The 27358-nt window shown below is 36.9% G+C and overlaps 1 protein-coding gene, 1 long non-coding RNA gene and 1 other non-coding gene across 3 annotated transcripts; 2 read left to right on the plus strand and 1 right to left on the minus strand.

Moving 5' to 3' along the window:
* Positions 1-1896: 1896 nt before the first annotated feature.
* Positions 1897-8681, minus strand: LOC113648855. The gene is made up of 3 exons (XR_003442028.2): positions 6877-8681; positions 2830-2985; positions 1897-1958 (listed from the first exon to the last, which is right to left on the minus strand). It is a non-coding gene; the product is annotated as an uncharacterized LOC113648855 (long non-coding RNA).
* kpnb3 (karyopherin (importin) beta 3) lies at positions 5834-27358 on the plus strand. The gene is made up of 26 exons (XM_027156316.2): positions 5834-5992; positions 8770-8850; positions 10931-11123; positions 11198-11300; positions 11397-11493; positions 11785-11889; positions 12089-12211; positions 13455-13575; positions 13893-13980; positions 15348-15454; positions 15587-15711; positions 15867-15956; positions 17252-17425; positions 18038-18256; positions 18444-18527; positions 19246-19378; positions 21751-21872; positions 22800-22896; positions 23003-23175; positions 23342-23453; positions 23536-23591; positions 23700-23822; positions 24464-24683; positions 26237-26465; positions 26552-26693; positions 26801-27358. Exons 1-26 carry the CDS (start codon positions 5849-5851, stop codon positions 26885-26887), a joined length of 3348 nt encoding a protein of 1115 aa, XP_027012117.1. The 5' UTR covers positions 5834-5848; the 3' UTR covers positions 26888-27358.
* Positions 12313-12449, plus strand: LOC113649070. The gene has a single exon (XR_003442058.1). It is a non-coding gene; the product is annotated as a small nucleolar RNA SNORA84 (small nucleolar RNA).

Below are 27358 nucleotides of genomic sequence, written 5' to 3' on the forward strand. Positions count from 1 at the left end.
TTGGTTCCATTTGCACTGAACATCATTTTATTTGTGCATAGCTAGTATAAAACTACTTAGGTCTGTGTAAGACCCTGTTTGTAATGCCCACTTAAAAAAAACTACACTTTTTTATATTTTATAACATTATTAGAAATTAAAATTTGAACTTTTAAAGATAAATTAGTCAAATGACATGTTCAAACCTGTGGGAAAATAATCATTTGCCTAGTTTCTGGAGTAGCTCAAAATAGATTAGCTTCTTATAACATCACAGCAATATAGATGTATCAGCGATGTAGGGATAAAAACAGGCCCAAATGCAGGATAGCTAAAATAAACTGGTTTAATAACTAAAAAACACAAAACAGGAACACAGACGTAACACAAGACGACAAAGGATGAGGATTCCACGCCGCCATAGGCAACGTGGCATGGTTAAATACACAAGACAATTAAAACATCAAAAACAGGTTTGCAGAAGCGGGGAGACACGTGACACAGAACATAAACAAAAGCACATGGCCAAAAGTCCTGGCTGGATCCTGACAAGATGGTTGTGCCCCTGAGCTTGCATGCCAGTGCACGCATTTCTATTAGAAATACAACCATCAGCCACAACATTTAGCTTAATGTCAGGTGCAATGGAGAACACTGAATATCTCATTACAGTGGCACCTGTCAAGGGTTTGGATATATTTGACAGCAAGTAAACAGTTCTCAAAATGTATGTGCTGAAAAACAGTAAAAATGAACAAGTGTAAGGATCAAGTGACTTTGACAAATATTCAAAACAGCAGGTCTTGTTTCTGGTATGCAATGGTTAGTACCACTACAAGTGGTCCAAAGAAGAACAACCTCTGTTCCCCTTTTCCTTTGTTTAATAGAATTAGAATCATTCAACTTTACAGTTTCAAACACAAAGTAGTTAAAAAATAAATAAACTACGCACAAGACATTTCTTTGCACAGATGTACACAGTCCTACTAAAAAAGACTTGATTTTCCAATAATAGTTGTTTCTGCATACATTATGCTTTCTGCTGCTGACCAACTGAGATGCAGATTTCATTTTTCCAACAGGACTTGGCACCTGCAAATAGTGCCAAAGCTACCAGTACCTGGTTTAAGGACCATGACCAAATTTCTAAAAATCCTGTCTTTGTATTGGTCTTAAGTAATATTCTAATTTTCTGAGATACTGAATTTGGGATTTTCCTTAGTTGTCAGTTATAATCATCAAAATTAAAAGAAATAAACATTTGAAATATATCAGTCTGTGTGTAATGAATGAATATAATATACAAGTTTCACTCCAGAGATTTCAGTCCTGCAAATCTCAAATCAGTGCTCAATCAATTCACCTCCCTACCAGATGCACTGGATGATGCTCTGTTTGAGGAGCAGAACAATGTAGCAATGCACAGTTCGAACCACATCAAGTTTGCTGATGACACAACCATGGTGGGTCTCATTAGTAAGAATGATGGGTCAGTATACAGAGAGGATGTGCAACATCTAACTGCCTGATGTAGAGCCACCAGCCTGTATCTAAATGTTGATTAAGCTAAAGAGATTATTGTTGAGTTCAGAACACCAGTTCCATTAGTAAACAAGCCCAGCAGTGCCTCCTACTTTCTAGGAAGGCTGAGGAAGTTTCACAATGTACTTTATATAATAAACAGTATGCACACTGGTCAGCACTATTTCGTGTATTATCTTGTATTGACAGTTTGCGCTATATTTTGTCTTGCACTGTTGCATTAGGTTGCACACATTGAGCGAATCATTGGCACAACTCTCCCCACTCTCCAAGACCTGTACTCCTCCAGAGTGAGCAAAAGAGCAAAGAAAATCACTCTGGACCCCTCACATCCAGCACACTTCCTCTTTGAACTGTTGCCATCTGGTCAGCGCTACAGAGCCCTGAGCTCCAGAACGACCAGACATAGGAACAGTTTCTTCCCTCAAGCAATCCACCTGATGAACAATTAACACAATGGAACACACAACACATAATATTTGCACTGTGTATACCTCAGTTGCACATTTCATACTTGCACTCTGTACATACATACATACATATTGTCTGTACTGTTTACTTCAACTGCACATTTCACAATTGCACATGTGTACATACAAATTGTATATATTGTATACTTATTTGCATATGTATATTTCATATGTTTCTTTAAACTGCACATTTCACACCTGTAAATGTGTACATACAATTTCTTCTATACTGCATATGACATCCTGTTACACTGTGGGAGATTATGTCACTAAAACAAATTCCTCGTATGTGTAAACATGCCTGGCAATACAGCTGATTCTGATTCTGATTCTGATATGCTGTTAAAATGTCAATAAAAGATTCTTGACTTGATTTGCCATAAGGCAAATCCCTCACTAAGGCAAATGTATAAAGTCCGACTGTGTGAAGCCCAAAGGTATTGCACCTGAGGTGCAGGAGAGGGGTGAGAAAATAAATAGCAAAAATAAATAATTAAAAAGGCAGTATCAGGCCTGCCAATGTTTACGCTGTCATTTCATAAAAACATACACTGTACTTTTACATTATCTGCTTGTCCTTTTACTAGTTTAGCACTCTGTAGAAAAAACTACTGAGAATCATGACAATTTTAATTCAAATAATACCTCATCATAATTTGTATGCTTATTATCCAACTCTTAACCAAATAAACTTGAAGGCTAACTAGGTATAATTATTTTTAGGTAAAGTGTTTAATGGGAAGGGTGTGGATTAAAAATGGAAAATCCTACATAAAATGTGCAGAATTATTAGGTGGCTTTTCTGCCTCCAGAAGATTCTATTCAAAAATAGAAATACCTGTGCCAGATGCAGAACACTGCAGATTAAAAACAATTTAGGCATGACCACATGGCAATCCAAACTTCCACCATCTGATAGAACTGCATCATTCCAGAAGTGTTCAGAAGTACACGATCACTGACATGGCTAAAGTAAGGAAAGCCGGGATGCAATCTGTAAGATAATGCAGATAGTGACATGAAAGTGACCCTACAGTAAATGGACCAGCTGAGTGGAGCACAAAGAACCAGTTTAAGTGAGTCACAAGGGGGGGATCTTTATATATGAGTTAATTAGATCTTTTCTGGTTGAAGATGGATTGAAAATCAACTCCCAAACTTAATGTCAGTTTTGAGAAGACACTTTTCTTCAAGCAGTGGTACAGGAAGAACTCAATTCAATTCAATTTATTTGTAAAGTGCTTTTAACAATTGACATTGTCTCAAAGCAGCTTTACAGAAGCATTCCTCGATTTGGATCTTGATGTGGGTAATAAAACAAGTTTTATTTAAACTTTATTTCCCTGTGAAATTTCTGTAGGTGATTATCCCTGTCATGGGACTGTCATTCTTTGGCCTGATGCAAATTGCTCTAGAGTGCCCCAGGGGAATGCTCCTAGGTTAGGTGACTTACGTTATGTCTCAGGTCCAAAATATATTGAATTTAATTTTTTAATCCAATCAGTCAATTAATTATTAATTTATTCGCACCTTACAATAACCAAGTTTAACCAAAATACTTCACAGCATTAAAATAAATGACAAAACAATGGATATTACAATAGGATGGCAAAAAAAATAGCAATAAAATATACAAAACCCAGAAAATCATTATTAGTAATATGGATGAAGGTCCCTCCTCCCAATTTTTCTTAACGCCTTGTGCTGTAAAAGATTTTTGCCTGTATAATAAAAAATAGTGAAAACCATGTGACCTCAATTCACAAAAACATGCTCAACCACGTCACTCTTTCACAGTGAGATTGAAAATATCACTGCTGATTTTGCTCATCATTCACCGTATTACAATTGCTCCCCAGTGCAATAAAGTAAGTTGCTTACTATCTAGTCTTTCCTTCTTTCCACTCTTAGTTGTTCAGTTCTTTATAAACCTAATTTCAAACATGCCTGTGAATTCATTATCTTCCAGATTTCACCTCTGGTCTTGTAAACTGAACACTTTTGGATGTCTTTAAGTCTTTTTTCCCCCATCCTGTTCAAGTGACTCAATTACATCTTTTAGTTTATGTACAGTACCAAGACTTATCAACCAAAAGATCAGTCAACTCTTTATGCATCCTCAGGAGCTTGTAGTTTTATTGGTTAAATACAGAGATTCAGTCAAGTGCTGATGTTTTACCCTTATATTATTGAACTTCAAGAGGATTGCTTGCTTTTCAAAACAGAATCTTTTTGTTCACAGTCCTTAATGACTGCACATTTAAATTCAGCATTAAACTGTCTGTAATTTCCCAATTTTTGTTGTATGAAATCAACTATTGCCATGAAGAAGTTACTTGGCTGCAGCAGAGTTGCATTGAATTCATTGCATTATTATTATATTACATTTTATTTGTAAGCTAAAACAATCAGCAATGTAATTAGATGACTAAGTCACTGTGAATGTTATTGCCTATTTAAACATAGCTGTAAGTCATACATGGGGTGTGGCTGTTTACAATTCCAGGTTTAGAATTTAGGATTGGAACTACTACAACATTTGAACATTTGATTATGTCAGTAACATATTTGTACTGTAAGTGATTAAAGACCAGAAATATTCTTTGCACTGGCTTACCGGTCAAAAAGTTGGAATTGTGATTGAAAGGGTGCATCTCTTTTTGTTGCCATATTCAGCTTCAAATGAGCTTCATAATTATCACATGAAGCAGAGTTGCCTGTCTTTATCCTTAACACATGACTTTGCTTGCATGTGTAAAACATGTCAATGTGAGATGCTTTGTTCACACACTCACCGTCTTACATTACATTTACAGAATTTAGCAAATGCCCTTATCCAGAATAACTTACATTTTATCTAATTTTTATACAACTGAGCAATTGAGGGTTAAGGGCCTTGCTCAGGGGCCCAGCAGTGGCAGTTTGGTGGACATCACAACCACGAACTCACAACCTTCCGATTGGTAGCCCAACACCTTAACCACTAGGCAACCACATGCTATCTGGAGGATTAAAAAGCCACATCTACAATAGCTGCATAGAAATTTTACTAAGTAAAATGATAAAAAAAAAAGCTAATGATGTTGCACTGTAGCACCACCATTAGGTTAGTTGTGTTGATCTCCTTATGCTTTGGACTGCACAATTGTTATGGGAGAATAATAAGAACAAATACACTTAAACAATATGGTTCCCTTAATTATTAACTGAGGGAGTAGGTGGGATTAGTCACACTGCTTTGGGAACTAGCTTGACACATTTTCAGTGGTTTGGTAAAATGTTCTACTCGATATTGGGTTTTAATTTACATCTATCAACCTGTACAAAGAATGTTTAACATATCTGTTTTAATTTCCAATTATCAGGCCAGAAAATCTAACTTTGCCAGCGCCAATAATGCCAAAGCTATAGAGGACTTTTCCTCCATTATGTGAACATTAACATATTGACCTGTATGTATTCAGTGCTGTAATATGATTAGAAAACTGCATAAATGTTTACAGCAGTGTTCTAAGCTGCAGCGCATTGAACTATGTGGCTAACATTAGCATGAGAGTTAATTTCTGTAAGAGATATTATTTGTTCATTTATGTGTGTGTGTGTGTGTGTGTGTGTGTGTGTGTGTGTGTGTGTGTGTGTGTGTGTGTGTGTGTGTGTGTGTGTGTGTGTGTGTGTGAGATATTAATTTTGAAGCCTTTTCCTAGCTTGCTAAAAGGATCTTTCCTATTATTCGTACACACATTCATAGATGGACATCATTAACATTTTCTTGAGGAATTTTTGATAATTTAAAAACGGTATATCTGACGACATAACTTCCTGTCACCCGGAAGGAAACCCCGATAAGGCGGTAAAACATGACAGAAACCGGGTTTATTTTGGCTCCTCCTTCATCAGCTGGTTTCTTTCTGGATCCTACTGCAATGGCGGAGCAGCAGCAATTTTACCTCTTACTGGGGAACCTTATGAGCCCTGACAATAACGTCAGGAAGCAATCCGAGGTATGAAGCGCTTTCTAAACCTGTGTGTGTGTGTTGATGAATACTGTAGACGTTTGTACGTGTAGTCGGATTGCGATGAGCTTTATTCCTCAGTGCGGCTCAGTCCACGTGTGACGGGGCAAGTTTTCGGGATGTCCGCTAAGCTAAAGCGGGTAAATCTCTGGACATCCAGATCCACTCATCATGATCTGCTTCTTATTCACCAGGCAGTTTAATAACTTCACCCCAAATCCGAGCTTCATGTATTAAAACACTTTATCTTTCTAATAAAGGTCTCAGTGCTATAGGTTTGACGCTTTAAGACATTTACACTATAATATAATATACAGTGTGAAATGTTAGAACAATTAACAAGTAGCTCCTCAACACCGTGTGGCTTATAACCAGTTACCCAGAAGGTAATTGTTCTCTATTGTGATGGACTTGTTGGTTAGCATGTTAGCACGTTAGCTAACACAGAATTGTGTCCGTGTAGTTACAAAATTGTGACTTGAACAGTGTGTAGGGGCCCCTAAACGTGTCCCCGGTGTACATTAGTAACACTGAATGAACGCTTTGTGAGCCTTTGGTCCTTTATATCTCTGTGTGAAACAGAAAACTTCAGGTCTAACGCAGACATCCAGCTTTTATTACACTCACAGTTCGGTCTATTAAACATCTAAAACCGGACTAAAGTGTCTTTTATACCTTGCGTACATATTGTCCCATATTTCAGTGCTCATCAGTCGACGTTGGAATCCAACTTTCCCCAAATTAGCTAAACTTTTCTTTTCTTCCAAGTAAAAGTTTAAATGAGTTTTTCTTAACGCGACATCACCCCAGTAAAGGGAATCGTTTAAATAAAGCGGATTGTGTATAAACAAATGACCAATGCATCCTTTTACCTTTCATTTATCTGCTCAGTTATTTGCTTGTCTTTTCTGTTGGTTGTTCAAACATTTAGCCACAAATAGTGTCTTCTCAAATAGTAAGTGTTCTAGAACTTGTGAAGTGTCTTCTGTACTGTGGGACCTCCTGATGTTCTCCTGAGCTCTGTGATGGACTCTCTCATCCTCAGTGTTCTCCCTCCTCAGATAAACAGGTTACTGGGCATAATTCAGTCAGGAGGTGTTGGGTTAATATGGAGTAATCGAACTGACATTACACACACATTGTAGCTTGTTCGCTAATTCATTGCCATTTAACCCTAGAAGCTGGCAAAAAACAGCCTTTGTGCATTACATTTTATTCTGAACACCGGTGCCATGATGGGATTAATGCACACACAACTCGCTACATTATGCTACCATTGCTTTTAATTAGCTTCCACAGGTACTGATGAAGTTTAACTTTATATGTTCAGTATTTGTCAGGTGCTCTTATCCAGAATAACTTGTTTCTCATTTATACAGCTGAGCAGTTGAGGGAAAAGGGCCTTGCTCAGCTTGGTGGTGCTCACAACCTTCTGATCAGAATTTTTCTAATTCTGCTGAGAAGAGCTGAGTTTTATATTCCCTTGTCTGCACTACCGTGGCATGATCAAATCTCACAATAAACAATGTCTAAGTGTTAGTGTATTTTCATCTGGATTCTTATTGTGTCCTGTGTAATTTGTATTAATGTAACAATTATTTGGTCATAAATACTTGTGGATAAAGGATAGATGAGACTGAATGATGTATGGATGGGCAGATAGGAAGATGGATAAGTGGAGACAACTTAAATAATGTTACAGATGTAACAAAGCTGTTTTTAACTAGTTTATTTATAAAAATATTAGGATAATAGCCTTTTACACTTCAGCTCCTTTATGTTTGAACTAAATCTACACCCATGGGTGGTAATAAACTTATAAAGCTTATTTAACTTACTTATAACTTAGAAAACATTAAAATTCATTCAGTATTAGGACGATACCATCACTGGCTCGTTGCCCTAACTTTCAACTTGTTCTTTCATGTATAAGCAGTAATCTGGGAGTCTCTCTTTAAATTCCATACTTCTGTCCCAACATTTGGAGAAAATCTTATAGTACACTACTATCTATTACTTTTTCAATTCTGATTATGCTGGTATGTTTCTCGTGAAAAGGATAGGAAAGGATTTTATTATACTTTCATAGATCTTTCATAGTTCAATTAAGTTCCTGTTTATGGTGACAAATGAACAACATTAACATTTAAAATGCTTGTTTATTTGTGTTTTGTCGCATCTTCTAAAAGTCTATGCCTGGGGAAATAATGATGCTTTCTGCCTGGCCCCATCTAAAACTAGCTAATGACAGCACAGTCAGCTGTAAACACACCAACACTGATGACAACCCACAAATTTTATGGGGAAAGCTCTGCCAAAACTGAATTACTTTTCATAGCATTTATGAAATGAGGTTTTTGTGTGCAGCATTAATCTCTAGAATGTTTTCTAAACATGTGCCTTGAGGCTCTGGTGCCCAGCCTGAAATGTATACAGCTCTGAGGAAAGTGCTGTACAGCTACATATGCTCATAGACCTCCACTAACTGCTAGTTTCTCTGTGTGCCATCTCTCCACCTTCCACCCAGTTTTTCTCTCTTGACTCTGGATAACATATATAGTTGTGGCATTGAATAGAGGTGTAAATTTAATTTAGCAGGGAAAACTTGTTTATATAACATTTTCCGTATAATGGTGCATTTTCCTAAGGATTGTCCCCAGTATTTCATGATTTTTGCTGTACATTTTGTATTGTTTTGTGTTTGCTGCATTCTAATGTGCTTACATTTGTTAATTTCAATTTTGAAAATGTTCTTTTAATTGTAGGAAACGTATGACACCATTCCTGGATCAACAAAAATAAGTTTCTTGCTGCAGGCCATTCGTGATGCATCTGCTGCTGAGGAGGTAGGTAAAATCTCTTGGACCAAGTGTGTGCTGTGTGTGTTTATTTGATGGTAATACTAAATAAACGTTTTACTTCAAGCTGTTATGTGGGGCATTGATTGTGTCATGTTTCAAGTGCTTTATCAATCTTCAAAATAATAAATTGAGACCCAGGCTCGAAGGTCAGGGCTTTATACTCTAATATACGGTCAAGTCTGCGTGTACCAGGCGTTTTTATTGTTGAATTATACATTTTGTTTCTAAAACATGTTTTTTACATTTTTAACAAGTTTATATAAGGAGATTTGTTTATATACTTTTTTGCATGCATGTTGGATGCATGATGTCCTGAATGTAACAGAATGGTTCAGTTCAATAACAGAATTTGGAAAATGGCAGTTGCCAAATGCCATAAATGTAAAGTTATTTACAGAAGTGCTTCGACTTCATTAGTAAATACATCTTCATTCTGGTTACTATCAGTCTACTGTTGGGGAGCATAGTAATGACAATCATATAACTATAGGAGGTTTCAGTGTGCATTAGCAGGATGTAAAAAAAAATTGTGAACATGACCTACCACCCTGCTAATTTCTAAAAACCTAATTTCTAGTTCTAAATCCATCCGGAAAATCATTGTGCCCCAATAACAAACTGGGCCTCACTGAAACTGCTTGTTTTACCCAGCAATATCTTTTCACCTAATTTTGGCACTATAAATAATTCCAGGTAAAATCCAGGTATTCATAAATTCCCTTGGTCGAGCAAATTTAAAGCTATTGTAATTCTGACCAGTAAAAATTTTCCATGATGTTCCAAACAAAGTAATTGCTTAGATACAGGCTCACTTTGTTTGGCAGCTTTGCAGTAAATTTTTCAGCAAACCACTTGGAATATCAACTTTTAGAAAACTTCCAGGTTGGTCTGTAGAGGATGACCAAATCCATGATGACTTTGCAAAAAGAATAAGAGTCTTAAATCATCATGGTAAAACAAACGTGCCAATAGAATGTGGTCCAACTAACCAAGAAGATTGTGGGGCAGCTCATAATGACTTTGCAAACTGATACACAACTTGGTGCCATTTTTACTGATACTTCAAATTTTGTCAAAAGTGTACTTCCTCTCCACCATCATGGATTTTGTCACAAATCCTCTTCAGACCAACCTGGACAAAGGTTTTTTAAAGTTGATATTCCAAATGGTTTGCTGAAAAATTTACTGCAAAGCTGCCAAAGAGAAAGTGAGACTGGTATCAAAGCATCGACTTTGCACACTGAGACCGATTTGGATACCATGACGTGAGGCTATTCAGCAGTAGCAGTCATGACCATAGTACGGAATAGCAGACCAACCTTGCTGCCTGTTCATCTTGACCCGTTTTCCTTTAGTCAGTGAAGTCCACAGCTGTCTGCGGGTGAAAACAGACACGAGTTTTCACAACTGACTCTTGTGTCTGGGTGCTTGAACTCGAAAATGTGGATTGCAGCATTAATTTTTATAAATTGTCATTACTATATCATGTTTCAATCTATTTAATGCAGAATTTCTACTGTCGGTTTAATGTAAAGTACAACTGATTTAATGATTACTGTTCAAGGGGTTGTAGGGGTTATATTTGTGTATATGGATGATTGTTCAAATCATGATCCATTAAACACACATCAGACAACAAACACCAAGAAAAATACACGTACATGAATGAGAATTGTGATCTGCTTTGTGTATTAAAGGCAGCTATTTGCTTGTAGAGTAACTTGTTCAGGCTGCATCATTTATTACACAGAGGGCCATCAAAAGTATTTTCAGTTTTTTGTTGGGCAAAAATATTATTGTACTATTTGTGCTTTATTTTTTCTTTGATTATTCACATTGCATCAATGTTAACCAAAGTTTTCTATAACCTAATGGATCTAATGTTTTTTAAAAAAAAACAACAACCTGATTAAAAAGAAAGATTTGATCTGTTTATTGTTTCTGGCTTCTTAATAATTTTTTTTTGTAGAATAACTTCTCTTTAGACAGGTATAATCCCAATTAATTAATGATTAATAGTGATGTTATTAGAAAATGTTTCTCTTTATGATTGATTCACATACAGGTTAGGCAGATGGCAGCTGTCCTGCTACGGCGTTTGTTGTCCTCATCCTTTGAAGAAGTTTACCCAAATCTGCCAATAGACCTTCAGACTGCCGTTAAGACAGAGCTGCTTGCCAGCATCCAGGTGGACGGATCCTCTAGTATCCGAAAGAAGATTTGTGATGTAGCTGCTGAGCTGTCCCGCAATCTTCTTGGTTAGTTGGACCACATTCTATTTAATTTTGTCATGTTTGTTTTGTAGCATGCTGACTGTCTCTTGTTTTTTAAGATGATGATGGAAACAACCAATGGCCAGAAATTCTCAAATTTCTGTTTGACTCTGTGAACTCCCAGAGTGTTAATCTACGAGAGGCTGCGCTACACATATTTTGGTGAGATGTTTTCACCATTTAGCTAGAACATTGATCAATAGGTTATTAAATTGCTTACTTGAAAGAATAAGTGGTTTATTCTACCTTTTTGCACAGGAATTTCCCAGGTATATTTGGCAACCAGCAGCAACATTATATGGAAGTTATAAAACGCATGTTGGTGCAATGCATGCAAGATCAGGAAAACTCACAGGTATAAAAAACACGATTTCACAATGAGGACTTATTAAACTGACATCAATTTGTGCACATAATGACCATTCTGATCAGTTTTTGATGTATAAATCAGAGTAAATGGGATGTCTGAAGCTTTTTTCGTTTCTTTACGTTTTTCTTTCTTTATTTCGATCTTTTTATTTATTTTTGAGCTCTTCTCATTTACTCAGTGGTTTTTCTTCTTTCTTTAATGGCTGCAGTAATAATCTTGATATTATGTTGATCTATAGTTGTGTGCAATACACCTGGTTTTAATCTGGTCTTTTAGATACGTATGCTTGCAGCACGTGCAACTGCCTCCTTCATTCTCTCCAATGAGAGCAACATGCCGATCCTTAAACATTTCTCTGATCTTCTGCCTGGAATCCTACAGGTGAGCAGTCACTGCATGCTTCAAATGAATTCAGTGAGCATAAAGTTGGTGCCTGTCATGGCCTTTTTTTTTGTGTGTTAAACTTGTCATAGCATCAACATAACATCTGGTGTTACAGGTGTGATAGTATAGTTCTGTGACTTCATTAGAAGTTTTTTAATAGATAAAGAGCCTTTAATGATTCCATGCTGTAATCCAGGCAGTCAATGAATCCTGTTACCAAGGCGATGATGCCGTGCTGAAGTCATTAGTAGAAATTGCTGACACCGCCCCTAAATACCTGAGACCAAACTTGGAGGCGACTTTACAACTTTGTCTGAAGGTATACATGTTAAGTCTTTGTTTTGATCAGTTATTCCTTATGGTGTTTGTTGTCTATAGCTATATAAAGAAATCTTCCTCTAGTTGGATTTTTTTTTTTGTGCCTGGTGGTTCCTTGAGGCTGCTCATCGGTGCTGTTCATCGAGGTTGTATTTCACAGGCAAATAGTAATATCTTCAGTTTAATGCTTGGATGTTGCTTACCTCTGTGACCTCCAAAGCCCGACTGGAGAAACATTCTGTGCTTAGTTTTAACACCACCAGCTTTGTGTCTTAGAGTTTCCCTTAATTTTATTCTCCAACAGCTTATGCAGAAAATGTTCATCTAAATTGGCTATCAAATGTCTACTACAACCCGAATTCCAGAAATGTAGATTTCATTTTATTTAAAATTAAAAAATTCTCAACAAGACTTTAAAACTTAATGTTTAAAGGGAGACATTTTACAGAACACTTATCCAAGAATTGAATCAAATCATTTGAAATTTGATGCCTGCTACAGGTTTTATAGTGCATTCATACTGAATTCCAAAACATGCAACCTGCCCATACTGTATGCACAATAACATGCTGGAAGGTCTCCCTCCTCTTAAGCCCAGAGGACACGGATTTCCAACAGGAATATTAAATTTTGACTCGTCTGACCATAGAACACTTCTTTACTTTGAAACAGTCTATTTTAAATGAGCCTCGGCTTACAGGACACAGTGGCGCTTCTGGACCATTAGTCATTTACGGCTTTCTTTTTACATCATAGAGCTTTAGTTGGCATCTGTAGATGGCATGGTGGATTGTGTTCATAGGACCATGTAGTAATGTCATTGACACAATCATGCCAATAAGTGTCATCAGAGGGCCTGAAGACCACGGGCATCCAATAAAGGTCTTCAGCCTTAAAGGCCGAGGTTTATTCCTGGAACAACAACACCCCCCCCCCCCCCCAAAAAAAAATAAAAAAAATAAAAAAAAATAAAAATAAAATAAGAATAATAAATAAAAAAATAAAAAAATTAAACATTTATCTTTGTTCTATTGTAAATAAAATATTGGCATGTGCGATTTTGTAAGTCTTATTTTATTTAAATAAATAAAAAATTATTTCTGGCATTCAGTTTGTAAATGCTCTTAAAATGGCAGGATTTTATGATCTAAACTGAGCTTGGGAATTATGAAAATGCCTGGTTTATTTAATGTTTTAAGTAGATGATGGACATGTTTTTAAAAATGTTTTTTGTGTGCCTTTAGCTGTGTGCAGACACAAGTTTAACAAACATGCAGCGGCAGCTGGCACTTGAAGTTATTGTAACACTCTCTGAAACCGCTGCTGCCATGTTGAGGAAACACACCGCCATTGTGGCTCAGAGTGGTAATGGACAAAATGTTGTAATATTAATATGATGGGAGGGAAAACTTATGACCATGATATCACCTAGCTTTAGTAAATCTCTGCAGACGCCGGGCTCTCATTAAAACATTCCACAGTATTTCTGTGTTTTAAAGTTTATTTTTAAATTTAGTTTCTTTGTATCGTCTTATTGTTTGCATGCAAATATACCCGTGTCTATATATTCATAATTCATAGAGGTCAGTACAGCAAAAATAATTATGAAAGATTATGTAAGTAATGTATTTCTAATGGGTAAGGGATTAAAAAGACTTGCTATGTTGCTTCCCCCCCTCCAGTCCCACAGATGTTGTCTATGATGGTGGACTTGGAGGAGGATGAGGAGTGGGCCATGGCCGATGAATTAGAAGATGATGATTTTGACAGGTAAAAACAGTTTGCAGGGGCTGTAGCTTTTATGTTGGGACTTTTGAAATATTTAGGAAATTTGTGTCTCTCTTATTCATAAGTATGCTGTAAAAACCAATACTTGTGTTAACACGTTTGCTATACAAATGTGGCCATATCAGTAAATTATAACTCAAGCATGTTGATTCATGTGTTTTTATATCCCAGTCACTGAGAATAACGTATATTAATAAATACTCTGGAAGAGAAAAGACGGTGAGAATGTCCTTACAGTTTAAAGAAAATAAATAGATATTAGATAGAAAGCCCAAATTTGAGTTTTAGAAGTGAAGCTTAAACTGGTGGTCACAAATCTAAATAGTGTTTAAGAAGTACTCAAGTCAAACTTTGTGTGGTGCGAGAAGTGATTTAGTAAAACAAATGGATATTCTGTGTGTTTAAACACAAATTTGACTGATTACATGTTTTTATACATTATTTTACTAACTTTAATCAAGAGTAAAATATTAAGATATAAGTATTATCAAAAATATTTGTACAGTTGACATTCATTTATTTAGATTGTACACTGACAACTTTGTGGTTTCCCTTTTTTTCTTTTTTTTTGATATTTAAATTAATTTCTCAAATACTCTTAAGATTTGAACTTCGAGCTCATCATGACTTCAGTCATGACTTAAATCAACTCCATCTGTGATTTCTGCAGTGATTCCTTTTCCTGTGTGAATTAAGCTTGACTTCTATAATTATCCTCAGACTTGGACTAAGAATTGTCTGAATCTTATCACACCGAAAATCAATATTAAATTTCCCATTTGCTGTTTTTCTTTTTTTGTTGTTGCACATAACCAGGATATGCAAAGACAACAATCATAAGAAGATTTATTAATAAAAATACTTATGTTCTCCCCTGGCATGAATGTCTCTTTAAATAGTGAATTGCTATAGTGATTATCTTTATTAGGGAGACGATGATATTGTGACTGACTAAAACATGTAGTGTCCTGTAGCTCTGAACTACAGCATAGCTGCTGATTCCTGTTTAACTTTCTATTCTGTATATCAGTAATGCCAGACACAGAAGTCAGCATTTAGGAGGGCAAACCTTAAAAGAACATGTTAGACAGCCTGCTTTATTTTAAATACAACTGTTTATATTGAATAAGGTTTTTTCCCTAGAGGTGAATAAACATAAACTAATATTTAGAAACTTCTTATTATAATAATTATAAGAATTCTTAGGTTGTGTTCTAAAGCAATGTTCATATAGCATACTAAAATAGTTTTACTCTACCTAGTTTTTAGTGTTTTTATTTTTTTATTTTATTAGACTACTTTGGCTTTATTGGGCTTTTATTTATACTTTTTTTTTTTTTCCCTCTCAGTAATGCTGTGGCAGGTGAAAGTGCCCTAGACAGAATTGCCTGCGGCCTTGGAGGCAAAATTGTGCTGCCCATGATTAAACAACACATTATGCAGATGCTACAGAACCGTAAGTGCAGACACACTTAAGATTTTTTACCATCAATTTTATTAATCTGATTAAAAATACATCTGCTATAATTGTCAGAAAGCTTATAGTAGATGATGCTTAACCTTAATCCTTGTTTTATTCATGGTCCAGCGGACTGGAGGTACAGACATGCTGGGCTTATGGCTCTTTCTGCTATTGGTGAAGGCTGTCATCAGCAGATGGAATCAATTCTGAATGAAATTGTCAGTTTTGTTCTGCTCTTCTGTCAAGATCCTGTGAGTACTTATCAACTTGGTTACAAAGAACACCCGAGTTATCTTTAGATGATATTCATGAACATTAGTTTCATCACTCTCTATTGGTGTGCTTTGTTAATGATTCTATTTGCTATCTCTTCTACTTTAATTGCTGTGTGTCTTCTTTCTTTCAGCATCCCAGAGTTCGATATGCAGCTTGTAATGCCATTGGTCAAATGGCCACAGATTTTGCTCCTACCTTCCAAAAGAAATTCCATGACAAGGTATTGTTTTGTTTTTGTTTTTTCGTAACTCAGGTTTTCTGAACTCATTATGTAGTAACTTATTGTTCTAATAGTAGCTAAACTTGCCCAAAATGTGTGTACGGCTGAGGTAGTTTGATCCCATTATAGCATCAAGACAGTGAGTACAGTTTAGTTGAATGATAATAAAGCAACACATCATACAAGAACAGACCTAATTACTTTGAGAATTATCTTAACAGCCAAGCTATTTCTCAAAGTAATTTGTTTTAGCCTGTTTTTATTGTTTATTGCCTAATAATATACAAGCCAGATTTTAAGTTTTTCTGATCGTTGCTAATATAAATACAGTGCAGTTGTTTTAAATATTTATTATACAGTATTTTCCGCACCATAAGGCGCACCGGATTATAAGGCGCAGTCTCAATTACGGAGTCTATTTCTGTACTTAACCCATACATAAGGCGCACCGAATAATAAGGCTCATGCTAAAACATACGGTCTACAAAAAAAAAAGTAACAGAAGCAAAACAGTGAGATTAGTTGAACTTTATTCTACTATTTAACAACACACACACAATTTTTTTAAATCAATCTTCTCCCACAAATCCATCAATCCTCATCTACTGTGTTTTCTTAATTTGGCGCAGTACATTTTCTTGCTTCCTCCACTTCCGAACCATAGATGCATTGATGTTGAATTCCTCCCATTCTATTCCCATTTACAACCGCGTAACTGATAGCCTGTAGTTTGAATTGTGCCTCGTAAGCATGTCTCTTCACTGTTGCCATTTTCAGGGGTCCTTAGACAAACAAATGTTGTCATCTGATTTTTATTGGCGGGTGGCAAACCAACTTGAGGTGCATTTACCGCCACCTACTGGACTGGAGTGTGGAGCGCATAATGGTTAGGAAGAAACAAATGTTTTGCAACATACCCGTAGTTATACCTAGGAGGTTAAGCGTACGTACTGTACGTATCTACGTAATGTTCTCTGATTGGTTTATTGCTGCCAGCGTACGTAGTGTATGTATTACGTCCATGTGTCAGCGGGAAATGGTCCTACAGTCAATCGAGCGGAGCGTTTACCAAAGTCGCACAACATTTTTAGAGATTTTTGGAACTCGGTGCACACGAGACGCACCGGATTATTAGGTGCACGGACGATTTTTGAGAAAATAAGGCTCTTGGGTGCACCTTATAGTGTGGAAAATACGGTACATTGCTTTTTTTAATTAATGAATAATTTTTGTGATTCCTTAATATGAACTGTCCTACCAGATCAAATGTTCTGAGCATGCTCACTTTGTTATAGGTCATCTCTGCCCTTCTCCAGACTATGGAGGACCAGTCGAACCCTCGTGTTCAGGCTCATGCTGCAGCAGCTCTAATTAACTTCACTGAGGACTGCCCCAAAGCTCTCCTTATTCCCTACCTGGATAATCTAGTTCAGCACCTCCATGTCATCATGGTGGCCAAACTCCAGGAGGTCTGTTAAAGGAAGTCGCTTCATTTGTGACAATTTATTTGTGCTTTTGCTCTGGTACCTGACATGTTACTCTTATCACAATTAACTAATCTATCCAGCTACATAATTTACCACATTTTATCTTGCTTATTAAGAACAGTGACAAGTGTGCTGCTAATATTATCCTCATAAGCTAGCCATGGTGACAGTAACAGTTGCCATGTTCAGATATTCTACCTAATTTTTGTCTCCAATATCCCACCTACTAGTTAAATCCCCCATCATACCAAAGCTACCAGTTTGGGAAGATGGTTCACATGCATCCTCTGATATGTGAAGCCAAGCAGCCTCATCTGTATGAACACGGGTGGTATAAAATGCCCAGGCGAAAGACTTCCCCATACATGAACTGACAGATGCCCACTATTTGCTTGTGTTGCTGTGGTTGATGGAGAGTAGGGAATATACCTTCTCTCCCACCCGAAGGGCATGGCCAATTTTGGACTCCTGTCACAGGACTGGGTTTTTGTTTTTAAAATGGCCGGTTTCACTCTCTTTTCAGTCTAAACTAGTACTGACATTCAGTATCAGATTTAGTAAAGATTTTTTTTTTCTGGTTTCTGATATCTTCAGCTCATACAGAAAGGTACCAAGCTGGTGCTGGAACAAGTGGTGACCTCCATTGCATCTGTGGCTGACACGGCAGAGGAGAGGTTTGTTCCTTACTATGATCTTTTCATGCCCTCCCTTAAACACATCGTAGAGAATGCTGTACAGAAGGAGCTTCGTCTGCTAAGAGGCAAAACCATCGAGTGCATCAGTCTAATTGGTCTTGCTGTGGGCAAGGAGAAGGTTAGTATGAGGTGCACACATCTCTTGTACCCTAATACTGTCTTCTGTGAAACTTTTCTTAAGCTTTTGATTCACTGTCAGCAGCAGAACACTGAGTAACTAAGGAATTTACCTGAAGTATCATGTGCAAAAACAGTTCTTTTTAAAAGCAAATATTTATGAATGACGTCTTTATCTTCTCATTTAGTTCATTCCTGATGCCTCAGCAGTGATGCAGTTGCTTCTCAAGACACAGACTGACTTTAATGACCTGGAGGATGATGATCCACAGGTAAATGTTGCTAGGTAATTTGTAGTAAGCTGGGTTTGAATGTTATGATGCCTATATGATCCACATAATGCATGTGGGCCCTCCACAAACTGTAGCCCGAAAGTTGGAATCAGACAACTGAAAATTATTTCACTCTTTTGTAAAGTACAGGTGAGAAATATTTATTTGGATATTCAAGCTTGTTAGGATGTTGTGCAGGGTCAGTGATGATCTAGTGCCCCTGGAGCAGAGAGGCTTGTGTATAACTTGTATATAATCAATATTCAACTAAATTGAGTGTGTAGTGGGGCAAGTCGTGGCCTAATGGTTGGAGAGCCTGACTCGTAATCCTAAGGTTGTGGGTTCAAGTCTCGGGCCGGCCACGACTGAGGTGCCCTTGAGCCCAACCCCCCAACTGCTCCCCGGGCGCCGCAGCATAAAAATGGCTGCCCACTGCTCCGTGTGTGTGTTCACGATGTGCGTGTTCACTGCTGTGTGTGTGTGCACTTTGGATGGGTTAAATCAGAGAATGAATGGGTCACCATACTTAGCCATATGTCACTTCACTTACTGGTTTGTTCAAGGTTTATATGATTTAGCAGTCCTTGCACCCTTTTGAAGCCCAAAATGTGGAACGTTTGCAACAGACTTTAATTATCTTCTTGTTTTTTAAAATTTCCTTTAATATTTTGTCTATAACATCTCTTCATGCTGATTTATGCTGCTTGTTCATCTGCAGATCTCCTACATGATCTCAGCATGGGCCAGGATGTGTAAGATTCTGGGTAAAGAATTCCAGCAGTACCTTCCTGTGGTTATGGGACCGCTTATGAAAACTGCTTCCATCAAGCCAGAAGTAGCTCTTTTGGATAGTAAGTCACAATACTTTGCAACCTTTTGTGCTCTTGCTGTGTTTTTACAGATTTTTTTTTTTATTGATTAAATGTACCTATTTTTATCCATTACAATGTACACAGTAATCCATAAAGACAGATGTATTTTTTTTGTATTCATAATACTTATGCATTATGAAATAAAATACTAAAAAAAAAAAAAAAAAGATTATAGGAGTACTGTGTACTAGAGAGGCTCATTTTGCTTCTCTCGGGTGTATTAAGACATTTCATTCCAATGCTCATTGAGTGCTGCCTCTTGTGCCACAGTAGGTAGCAGCAGAAAATGTGGCCATATATGGCCAGAGGTTTGTGGACACTTGACTGTAAAAGCTGCACAGTGGATCACATTGAGTTCAGAAGGATTGCATGCATGCTTTGCACAATGTGCAATTATCTGAGAACCGTGTTTACATCCTAAACAGTGGAAATGGATTTTAACAATTGGCTAAAACTGAAATTGTAAAACAACCCCACCCCCCCACCCATATACAACGTATACAATGCACAGATGTATACATTGAAATATACAGTTGAAGTATATTGGAATAAAAAAAAACATTTTATAGTCTAGATGAATAAAAAAATAGTCTAGATGAATAAATACTTCTCAATTAACATGCTAAAACAAACTATAATCTTGTTCATACAATAATTCAGTCAAACGTTTGGACAATTATAATTTGTCTTTGAAAGAAGTATATTATGCTCATTTAAGCCTGATGTATTTGAACAAAAGAAAGAAAGAAAGAAAAACGTTAAATTTTGAAATGTAATTTCACAATATTACTATGTTAAGCAAAAAATTAACAGGTTATTAAATTGATCGCGGCTCTAAAACTGCTAAGAAATCAGCATATTAGAATGATTTCTGAAGGATCATGTGACACTGAAGTAATGACATGAAATGCATTATATTTTAAAGTAGATTAAATCAGAGCCATTGTAATATTTCAGTGTTTCTCCTGTATTTTTGATCCAATGCCGGCTTGATGATCATAAGAAACTTCTTTTAAATACATTAAAAATAGTAATGCGTCCAAGCTTTTGACCAGTACTTTACTTCTGTAAAATAACAGAAAACTGTCTGGCAGAAAGATAGAAGAAAGAGCAGAACAGCTTGAGCTAGTCTCATAAATTGTCAATGAAATAGTGCTAGTTTACATTTAGTTTATTTGATTTACTGGCTGGCTCGATACTGTATAAACACATTTTGGTATTTGCTAAATAAACTTTAATACCATAAAGTATATTTACCAAAGTAAATATATGCAAACAATTAAAAAAAACCAAAAACACAAACCTTTTGGAATCAATACAGTATTTCTGTGGTAGTCTGAGCCTGGAAGGGGTAGGGGGAGTAACGGGGGTTGATTTTGGGGGATAGTCTTTTTAGGCAGTTTTGTTTATTAGCTCATCTAAAAGCCTGCTCAGTGTATTTGTATTTACAATGGTATCATTTTGTTGCACAATAGTTTTAAATACAATCATGTAATGTGTAAATACTCATATATATATATATATATATATATATATATATATATATATATATATATATATATATATATACACTTTACATTTTGAGTGCAGGGTTCAATGAATGATCTGTGTTGTAGAGGAAGGCACAGTTCATTAGGGGGTGAAGTGCTTTGTACATGGGATTGATGAATGTTCAGGGTAGACATTGAAGTCATTGAAGAACATTTTAAGTTCCTTGTTATGAGCTAAACTGCAATTTTGTAACTTCCCTGTTGATCTCATTAATTCCTGTTAATTCCCATGGAAAGTTTCCAGCCATGAAAATTCCCAGAATTTTGCAACCATACATGTACTCAAAATAAATTTTACTACCAGACCTTCCAGCCATGATGTAAGAGCCCCCAATTTAACATCAGGCTGTTAGTACAAGTTCTCATATCCATCAAAAGAGTAGTATTTCCTAGCCCTGGTTGAGCGGATCATCTAAAAATGTGGAGTTAACTTTTACTTTGCTCTAGAATTACTTTTTTTTTTTTTTTTTAAACTTACTGTGCACTCTGTGGGAGGGATTCCTTTCTTTCTTTCAGGCAAAAGGGACGTGGTAGCCTAGTGGTTAAGGTGCTGGGCTACCAATCGGAAGGTTGTGAGTTTGATTCCTTTGTCCACAAAGCTGCCCTGAGCAAGGCCCTTAACCCTTGATTGCTCAGTAGTATAAAAACGAGATAAAATGTAATCGCTCTGGATAAGAGTGTCTGCTATATGCTGTAAATGTAAATGCATTGACTTGTATAATGAAAGAATTGGCTGGTACCTGAGAACTGGCATGGGACCACTGGTAACCTATTTCCTCTTTATCTGTTTTACCCTCTCAGCCCAGGACATGGAGAACATGTCTGAAGATGATGGTTGGGAGTTTGTCAATCTTGGAGACCAACAGAGCTTTGGCATTAAGACTGCTGGATTAGAAGAAAAAGCTACAGCGTGTCAGATGCTGGTATGTTTGAATCATCATTTGTGACCCCCACTATGAATGTTGTATGTATGTGGGAGTGTTTCTTTTTCCCCGCATTCCTTGCTCCCCAATTTCATATTAGTTGGTACTAACTGAAGGCATGCTGTCCATTGCTTAATTTTGATTTCTAGATCAACATACTTGTATTTCCTGTAGTGATCTTAATTATTTACATCTTTGTCTTTATCTCTGACCTGCCTGTATGTTTTATGCTACAAATGGAAGTTACTTGTGGAACACACATTAATTTGTATGTACACACAGTGGACACTTTGAAAGTAACTGCGTCCCATGCTGTGTAATTTATTTATTGTAAATATAGATGTGATGTGTGCTAAGAATGATCCATCCACCTAATACAAAAGTGACACTGGCCTGTTTGTGTTGTGTACTGGTCACAGCATTTCTGTTAAAGATATAAATGTACGATGGACAATATGCATTGTGTAAAGTGCAGACAGAGACTCTGGCAAGACTAGCTATGACCGCATAACTAAAAGGGAGAGCCAGAAGGTGACGCATTTATGGACAGGGAAGAGAACAACAGCAAACACAATGAATACCAAGCAGATGGACTACAATCAGTCGTTGTTATATGGAAATTCATGATGGATGTATAGTAAATTAATCAGATCTAGTCAGTGAGCATAGCTGCATGTTACTTACCTAACTATGTGAAAGATTTAATACAGTTAATCTATGCATGAATTACAAACACAAGTGTAAAATGCACAAATGTGCACCATTCTCACAATCACTTTAATCACGTTTTAAAAAATTATTAATGGATTTAGAATCATTCTACTTTGATGGAGTGAGCTTGAAATATTTGTTCCTATAACAAAATGTTGAGTTGAAGATGGTCCCAGTGTGGATGAACTCCATATGCACATTTGTCCCTGCTTCCAGGTCTGCTACGCAAAGGAGCTAAAGGAAGGTTTTGTGGAGTACACGGAACAAGTTGTCAAGCTGATGGTTCCTTTGCTTAAATTCTACTTCCATGATGATATCCTTTGTTTTCTAATTTATTCTTCGTACTTGTAAGGTTCATTTATAGTGTTAGTGTTTGTAATAAATACTTCAGCTATTATAATCCTTGACCTACTTTCCATGTGTGCGAGTAGCTGCAGCTGAGTCCATGCCTTTGTTGTTGGAATGTGCTCGTGTGAGGGGTCCCGAGTACCTCACTCAGATGTGGCATTTTATGTGTGATGCTCTCATCAAAGCCATTGGCACTGAGCCAGATTCAGATGTGCTGTCAGAAATCATGCACTCTTTCGCTAAGGTACTTCATTTCACTTTGGTCTTTAATATATTTTTTTTAACCCTATACAGTTCATCAACATGAGGGAGAAATCAGATGGGGTTTACACATTTCTTATGGAGATCCAAATGCTTACTGATTTTTTTATTTTTTTTTTTTTTTCCCCCCGTCTCTCTCCTGCATTCAGTGCATTGAGTTAATGGGAGATGGCTGTTTAAACAATGAGCACTTTGAGGAGATGGGAGGAATTCTCAAAAGCAAACTGGAAGAGCACTTTAAAAACCAAGAGCTCAGACAAGGTGATGTCTGATTAAAAGCTTCTTCATTCTTAATCGTTTAGTCAACAGCAAATGGTAAGTTCTGTTTTCCTTTTTTGTACAGCCAAAAGACAAGATGAGGATTATGATGAGCAAGTTGAAGAAACATTACAAGATGAGGTAAGTGTGCTTTTATTCACTCTTTAAATCTTGAAATGACATTCATTCTAATGTGCTGAAGCTATTCCACCTTCATATAATTAATAGCATAATTTCTTCCTCCTCCAGGATGAGAATGATGTGTACATTCTGACCAAGGTGTCAGACATTTTGCATGCTGTGTTCTGCAGTTATAAAGAGAAAGTGCTTCCTTGGTTTGAGCAGCTTTTACAGCTTATAGTCAATCTTATAGTGAGTATGCTCTTTGATTATTTGATTTATTTTGAAAATGTAAATATGCACATGCACCACAATCCATGAAAAGCTTAAATGAGTAGTGGCTTTTGACAAACCAGACAACAGATCGGAATTTCAGCTTTTATTTGCTTATGTCTTGCCATTACTGTATTGTGAAGTATTAAAGGTTCTGTTTTGGTGGAATGTTTTCTGGTCAGACAAAAATTTAATTTTGACCATAATTATGAGCACATTATAGGGTTGTTTTTATTCAAAAATTCTTTCCAGCTGTGAATCCTAGAGTAGCAGCATTTACGTAGATACCTTTTGCTGGATAGGAGCTATATAAAAAATAGTGAGGCAACACCAATGTCTGGTAGAAATGAACTTTTTCAAAATTAAATATTAAAAAAATTTATAGAGATCTTCATTCTTTTCTATAAAATATTATATATAATTATAACCTTTTAATAAATTTAGATATCCCAATTGTCTTAAAACAGGAAACATTAAATGTCCAGAGTTGCGAGAATTATATTTGAATGTCCTTAAATTAAGGTTTATGTATTCTTCTTAAATGCATTGCTTACAGTTGACTCTGTGAATGGCTATTACATTATTGACCAAAGCCAAATCCTTTGCCTGCTCTCTTGTAGTGCCCACATAGGCCCTGGGCTGACAGACAGTGGGGGCTGTGCATTTTTGATGATGTGATCGAGCACTGCAGTCCTTCTTCATTCAAGTATGCAGAGTACTTCTTGCGACCTATGATACAAGCCCTCTGTGACACCAGCCCAGAGGTACGGCAGGCAGCTGCTTATGGGATTGGAGTCATGGCCCAGTTCGGAGGAGAGAACTACAGACCCTTCTGCACAGGCAAGTTTGTTAGAACTCCACAAAACAGCCTTTGCCAAAACAGGTCTTTTATTATAATGCTATATTCATGAGTGAGAATACTGACATCATTTAAAGTCACTGATTAAACCAAGTATGTGCCAGAATTTAATGGCAAAATATTCTACTTTTCAGATGTTATTACTGCTTTCTATACATGTTATTGCAAGAACAGATTACCAGTTTGCTATCAAATGTTTTATAGGATAAGTGACTTACTAGGCAGACAGCTAAGTAACCTAAATGCCCATTCAGACACGCTTCAAGCCTCATAATGTAAAAGCACCAGTTGTCACATAGTTCAGGATGTATACTGTACTATATGCTAAATATAAATTAATCAACTGGATTGGCATCCATGGAATTTGGTGGCCAAGTCAGCACCATTCTTGAACAGTTTTTGCAGTGTCAGGGAGCGTTTTGTTTTTATTATAATGATGGGCTGTACTTGATCTGCAACAATGTTTAGGTAGGTGGTATGTGTCAAAGTAATATCCAGGACCCAAGTATTTTGAGAAGAACTTTGTCCAACGATCACGTTGCCTCTCCCAGTTTGCCTTCTTCCCATAGTGTGTCCTGGTGCCATCTCTTCCCCAGAAAAGTGATGACAAGTCAAGCTGTGCGCATGATGTAAAAGAACTTGATTCAGTAGACATTACCTTCATCCATTGCTCTATGGTCCAGTTGGGTGTTTCAAGTACCCACTGTAGTTTTTCAGTGGTGGCCGGGGGTCAACATGGGCACTCAGCCAGCTGGGATGCACTGTCTTCTGAGGCCGTTTGACACTTTTTATACGGAGCAAGCGTAAAGTACTGAAAGTTAATGCTACAGTAGCACTTCTGTGGGATCAAACCATACGGACTAGGTTTTATTCCCCACACACTTTCACTGAGCTCTTCAGTACAAACCCATTCTACTGCCAATGTTACCTTTTGAACATTCTATGACTGTGTGCTTCATTTTATGTTTCTGTGTGACTGAAACATGTGAACTCAGGAGTGTCGTCCACCTCGCGTCCTTTTGTCCATACTGTGAATAGAGAAAAGGGGAAAGGGAGTGGAAAGGAGCTACACCGGTGGTGTTTTTTTGGCAGCAAGGATAAAACTAGGACAGACAGGAGTCTTGAGGGAGAGAGAGCTAAGCAGCACAGAACTGAATATTCTTGTGTCCAGTAGAATAAAATAATAGTAGTGAAAGAAAATAGAGCCTGCTGAGTTGTCCCAAGCCTGCCTCCTGTCTCCTCATTACAACCCAAGCCAATTCACATTTATACCCCTATAATACATTTGCAAAATGTCTTTTTGCTTTGTCATTATTGCATAATGGGTATAGATTAACAGCCAAAAAATGTTAAGTTAAATTTGTAATGCAATAACCTTATTAAAACTCTAAATACTTTCTGAATCCACTTTTTTTTATTGTTGTACTTATAAGATGCAAGCAAAATATAATTTCCTTGAATAATTTAAACTTGCTTAAAGGAATTGGTGATATATAATAGCAAACAATTTAATTTTCTCCTAATGTCTCCTCAGAAGCTATTCCTCTACTGATTGGAGTGATCCAGGCTGCAGATTCCAGAGCAAAGGAAAATGTCAATGCTACAGAAAACTGCATTTCTGCTGTTGGCAAGGTCATGAAGTATCGTCCAGAATGCGTCAACGTCGACGAGATCCTTCCTCATTGGATTTCATGGCTACCACTCAATGAAGATAAAGAAGAGGCTGTTCACACATTTAATTATCTGTGTGATCTTATTGAAAGGTGAGTCAAACATTATGGTCCTGTAGATGAGTTGTATGTAATGTTTGACCAATCCAAATCAATTCTCTATCTTTTTTTTTTTAAAGTAACAATCCTACTGTTCTTGGACCTGACAATGCAAACCTTCCCAAGATATTCCTCATAATTGCTGAAGGGGTTGCTAATGAATCTATTAAAACTGAAGATCAATGCAGCAAGAGACTGTCAAATGTCATTCGTCAAGTACAAGTGAGCGATAACCTTTTCTCCATTCCTGTTGCCATTATGAACTTGACTGACTATGACTGCTGACTGAAGCATCAACCTTAGTGTCTAAATATTGTTTGTTTCTTCAGGTTTCTGGAGGACTTTGGACACAGTGTGTATCGACGCTTAATGAGACACACCAGAAGGCCATTCAGGATCTGCTCAACACTGCATAAATTAAGTCTTCATGGTCCACCAGAGAGAGAGAGAGGTCTTGATTTCCAACCCCAAATCTCCCACTCACCCATTGAGTAATAAACTGTAGTATTACTTGATTGTAGGGCTAAGATGCCCTCTCCCATCCCTAATGGGTGTCGTATTCACTTCTCCCACAAAAAAGGCTTCCTTCTTTATAGAAAAGTCCTTGTGCTCATCAGTGAAACTGGAGGATACATTAGATGTTAAAATATTTCCCTTGTAGGAACTGTTCCACTTAAATTGAGTTCACAATCGTGTTGTCCCATCGATTGCCTCAACTGCATTTTTCCAGCTTTAGTTTAAACTTGGATCCCCATTGACTGTAGTGACTTTGCCAGTAGGGGGGAAGGCCAATTATTTTTGCATCTATGCAGATGTGATGTAATGGCTAACAGCATATCTTTTTGTCCACTCACTCCATGATATAAAATAAAAAAAATACGGTATGA

The sequence above is a fragment of the Tachysurus fulvidraco genome, chromosome 18 (genome assembly GCF_022655615.1).
Source record: "Tachysurus fulvidraco isolate hzauxx_2018 chromosome 18, HZAU_PFXX_2.0, whole genome shotgun sequence".
NCBI classification, from domain to species: Eukaryota; Metazoa; Chordata; class Actinopteri; order Siluriformes; family Bagridae; genus Tachysurus; species Tachysurus fulvidraco.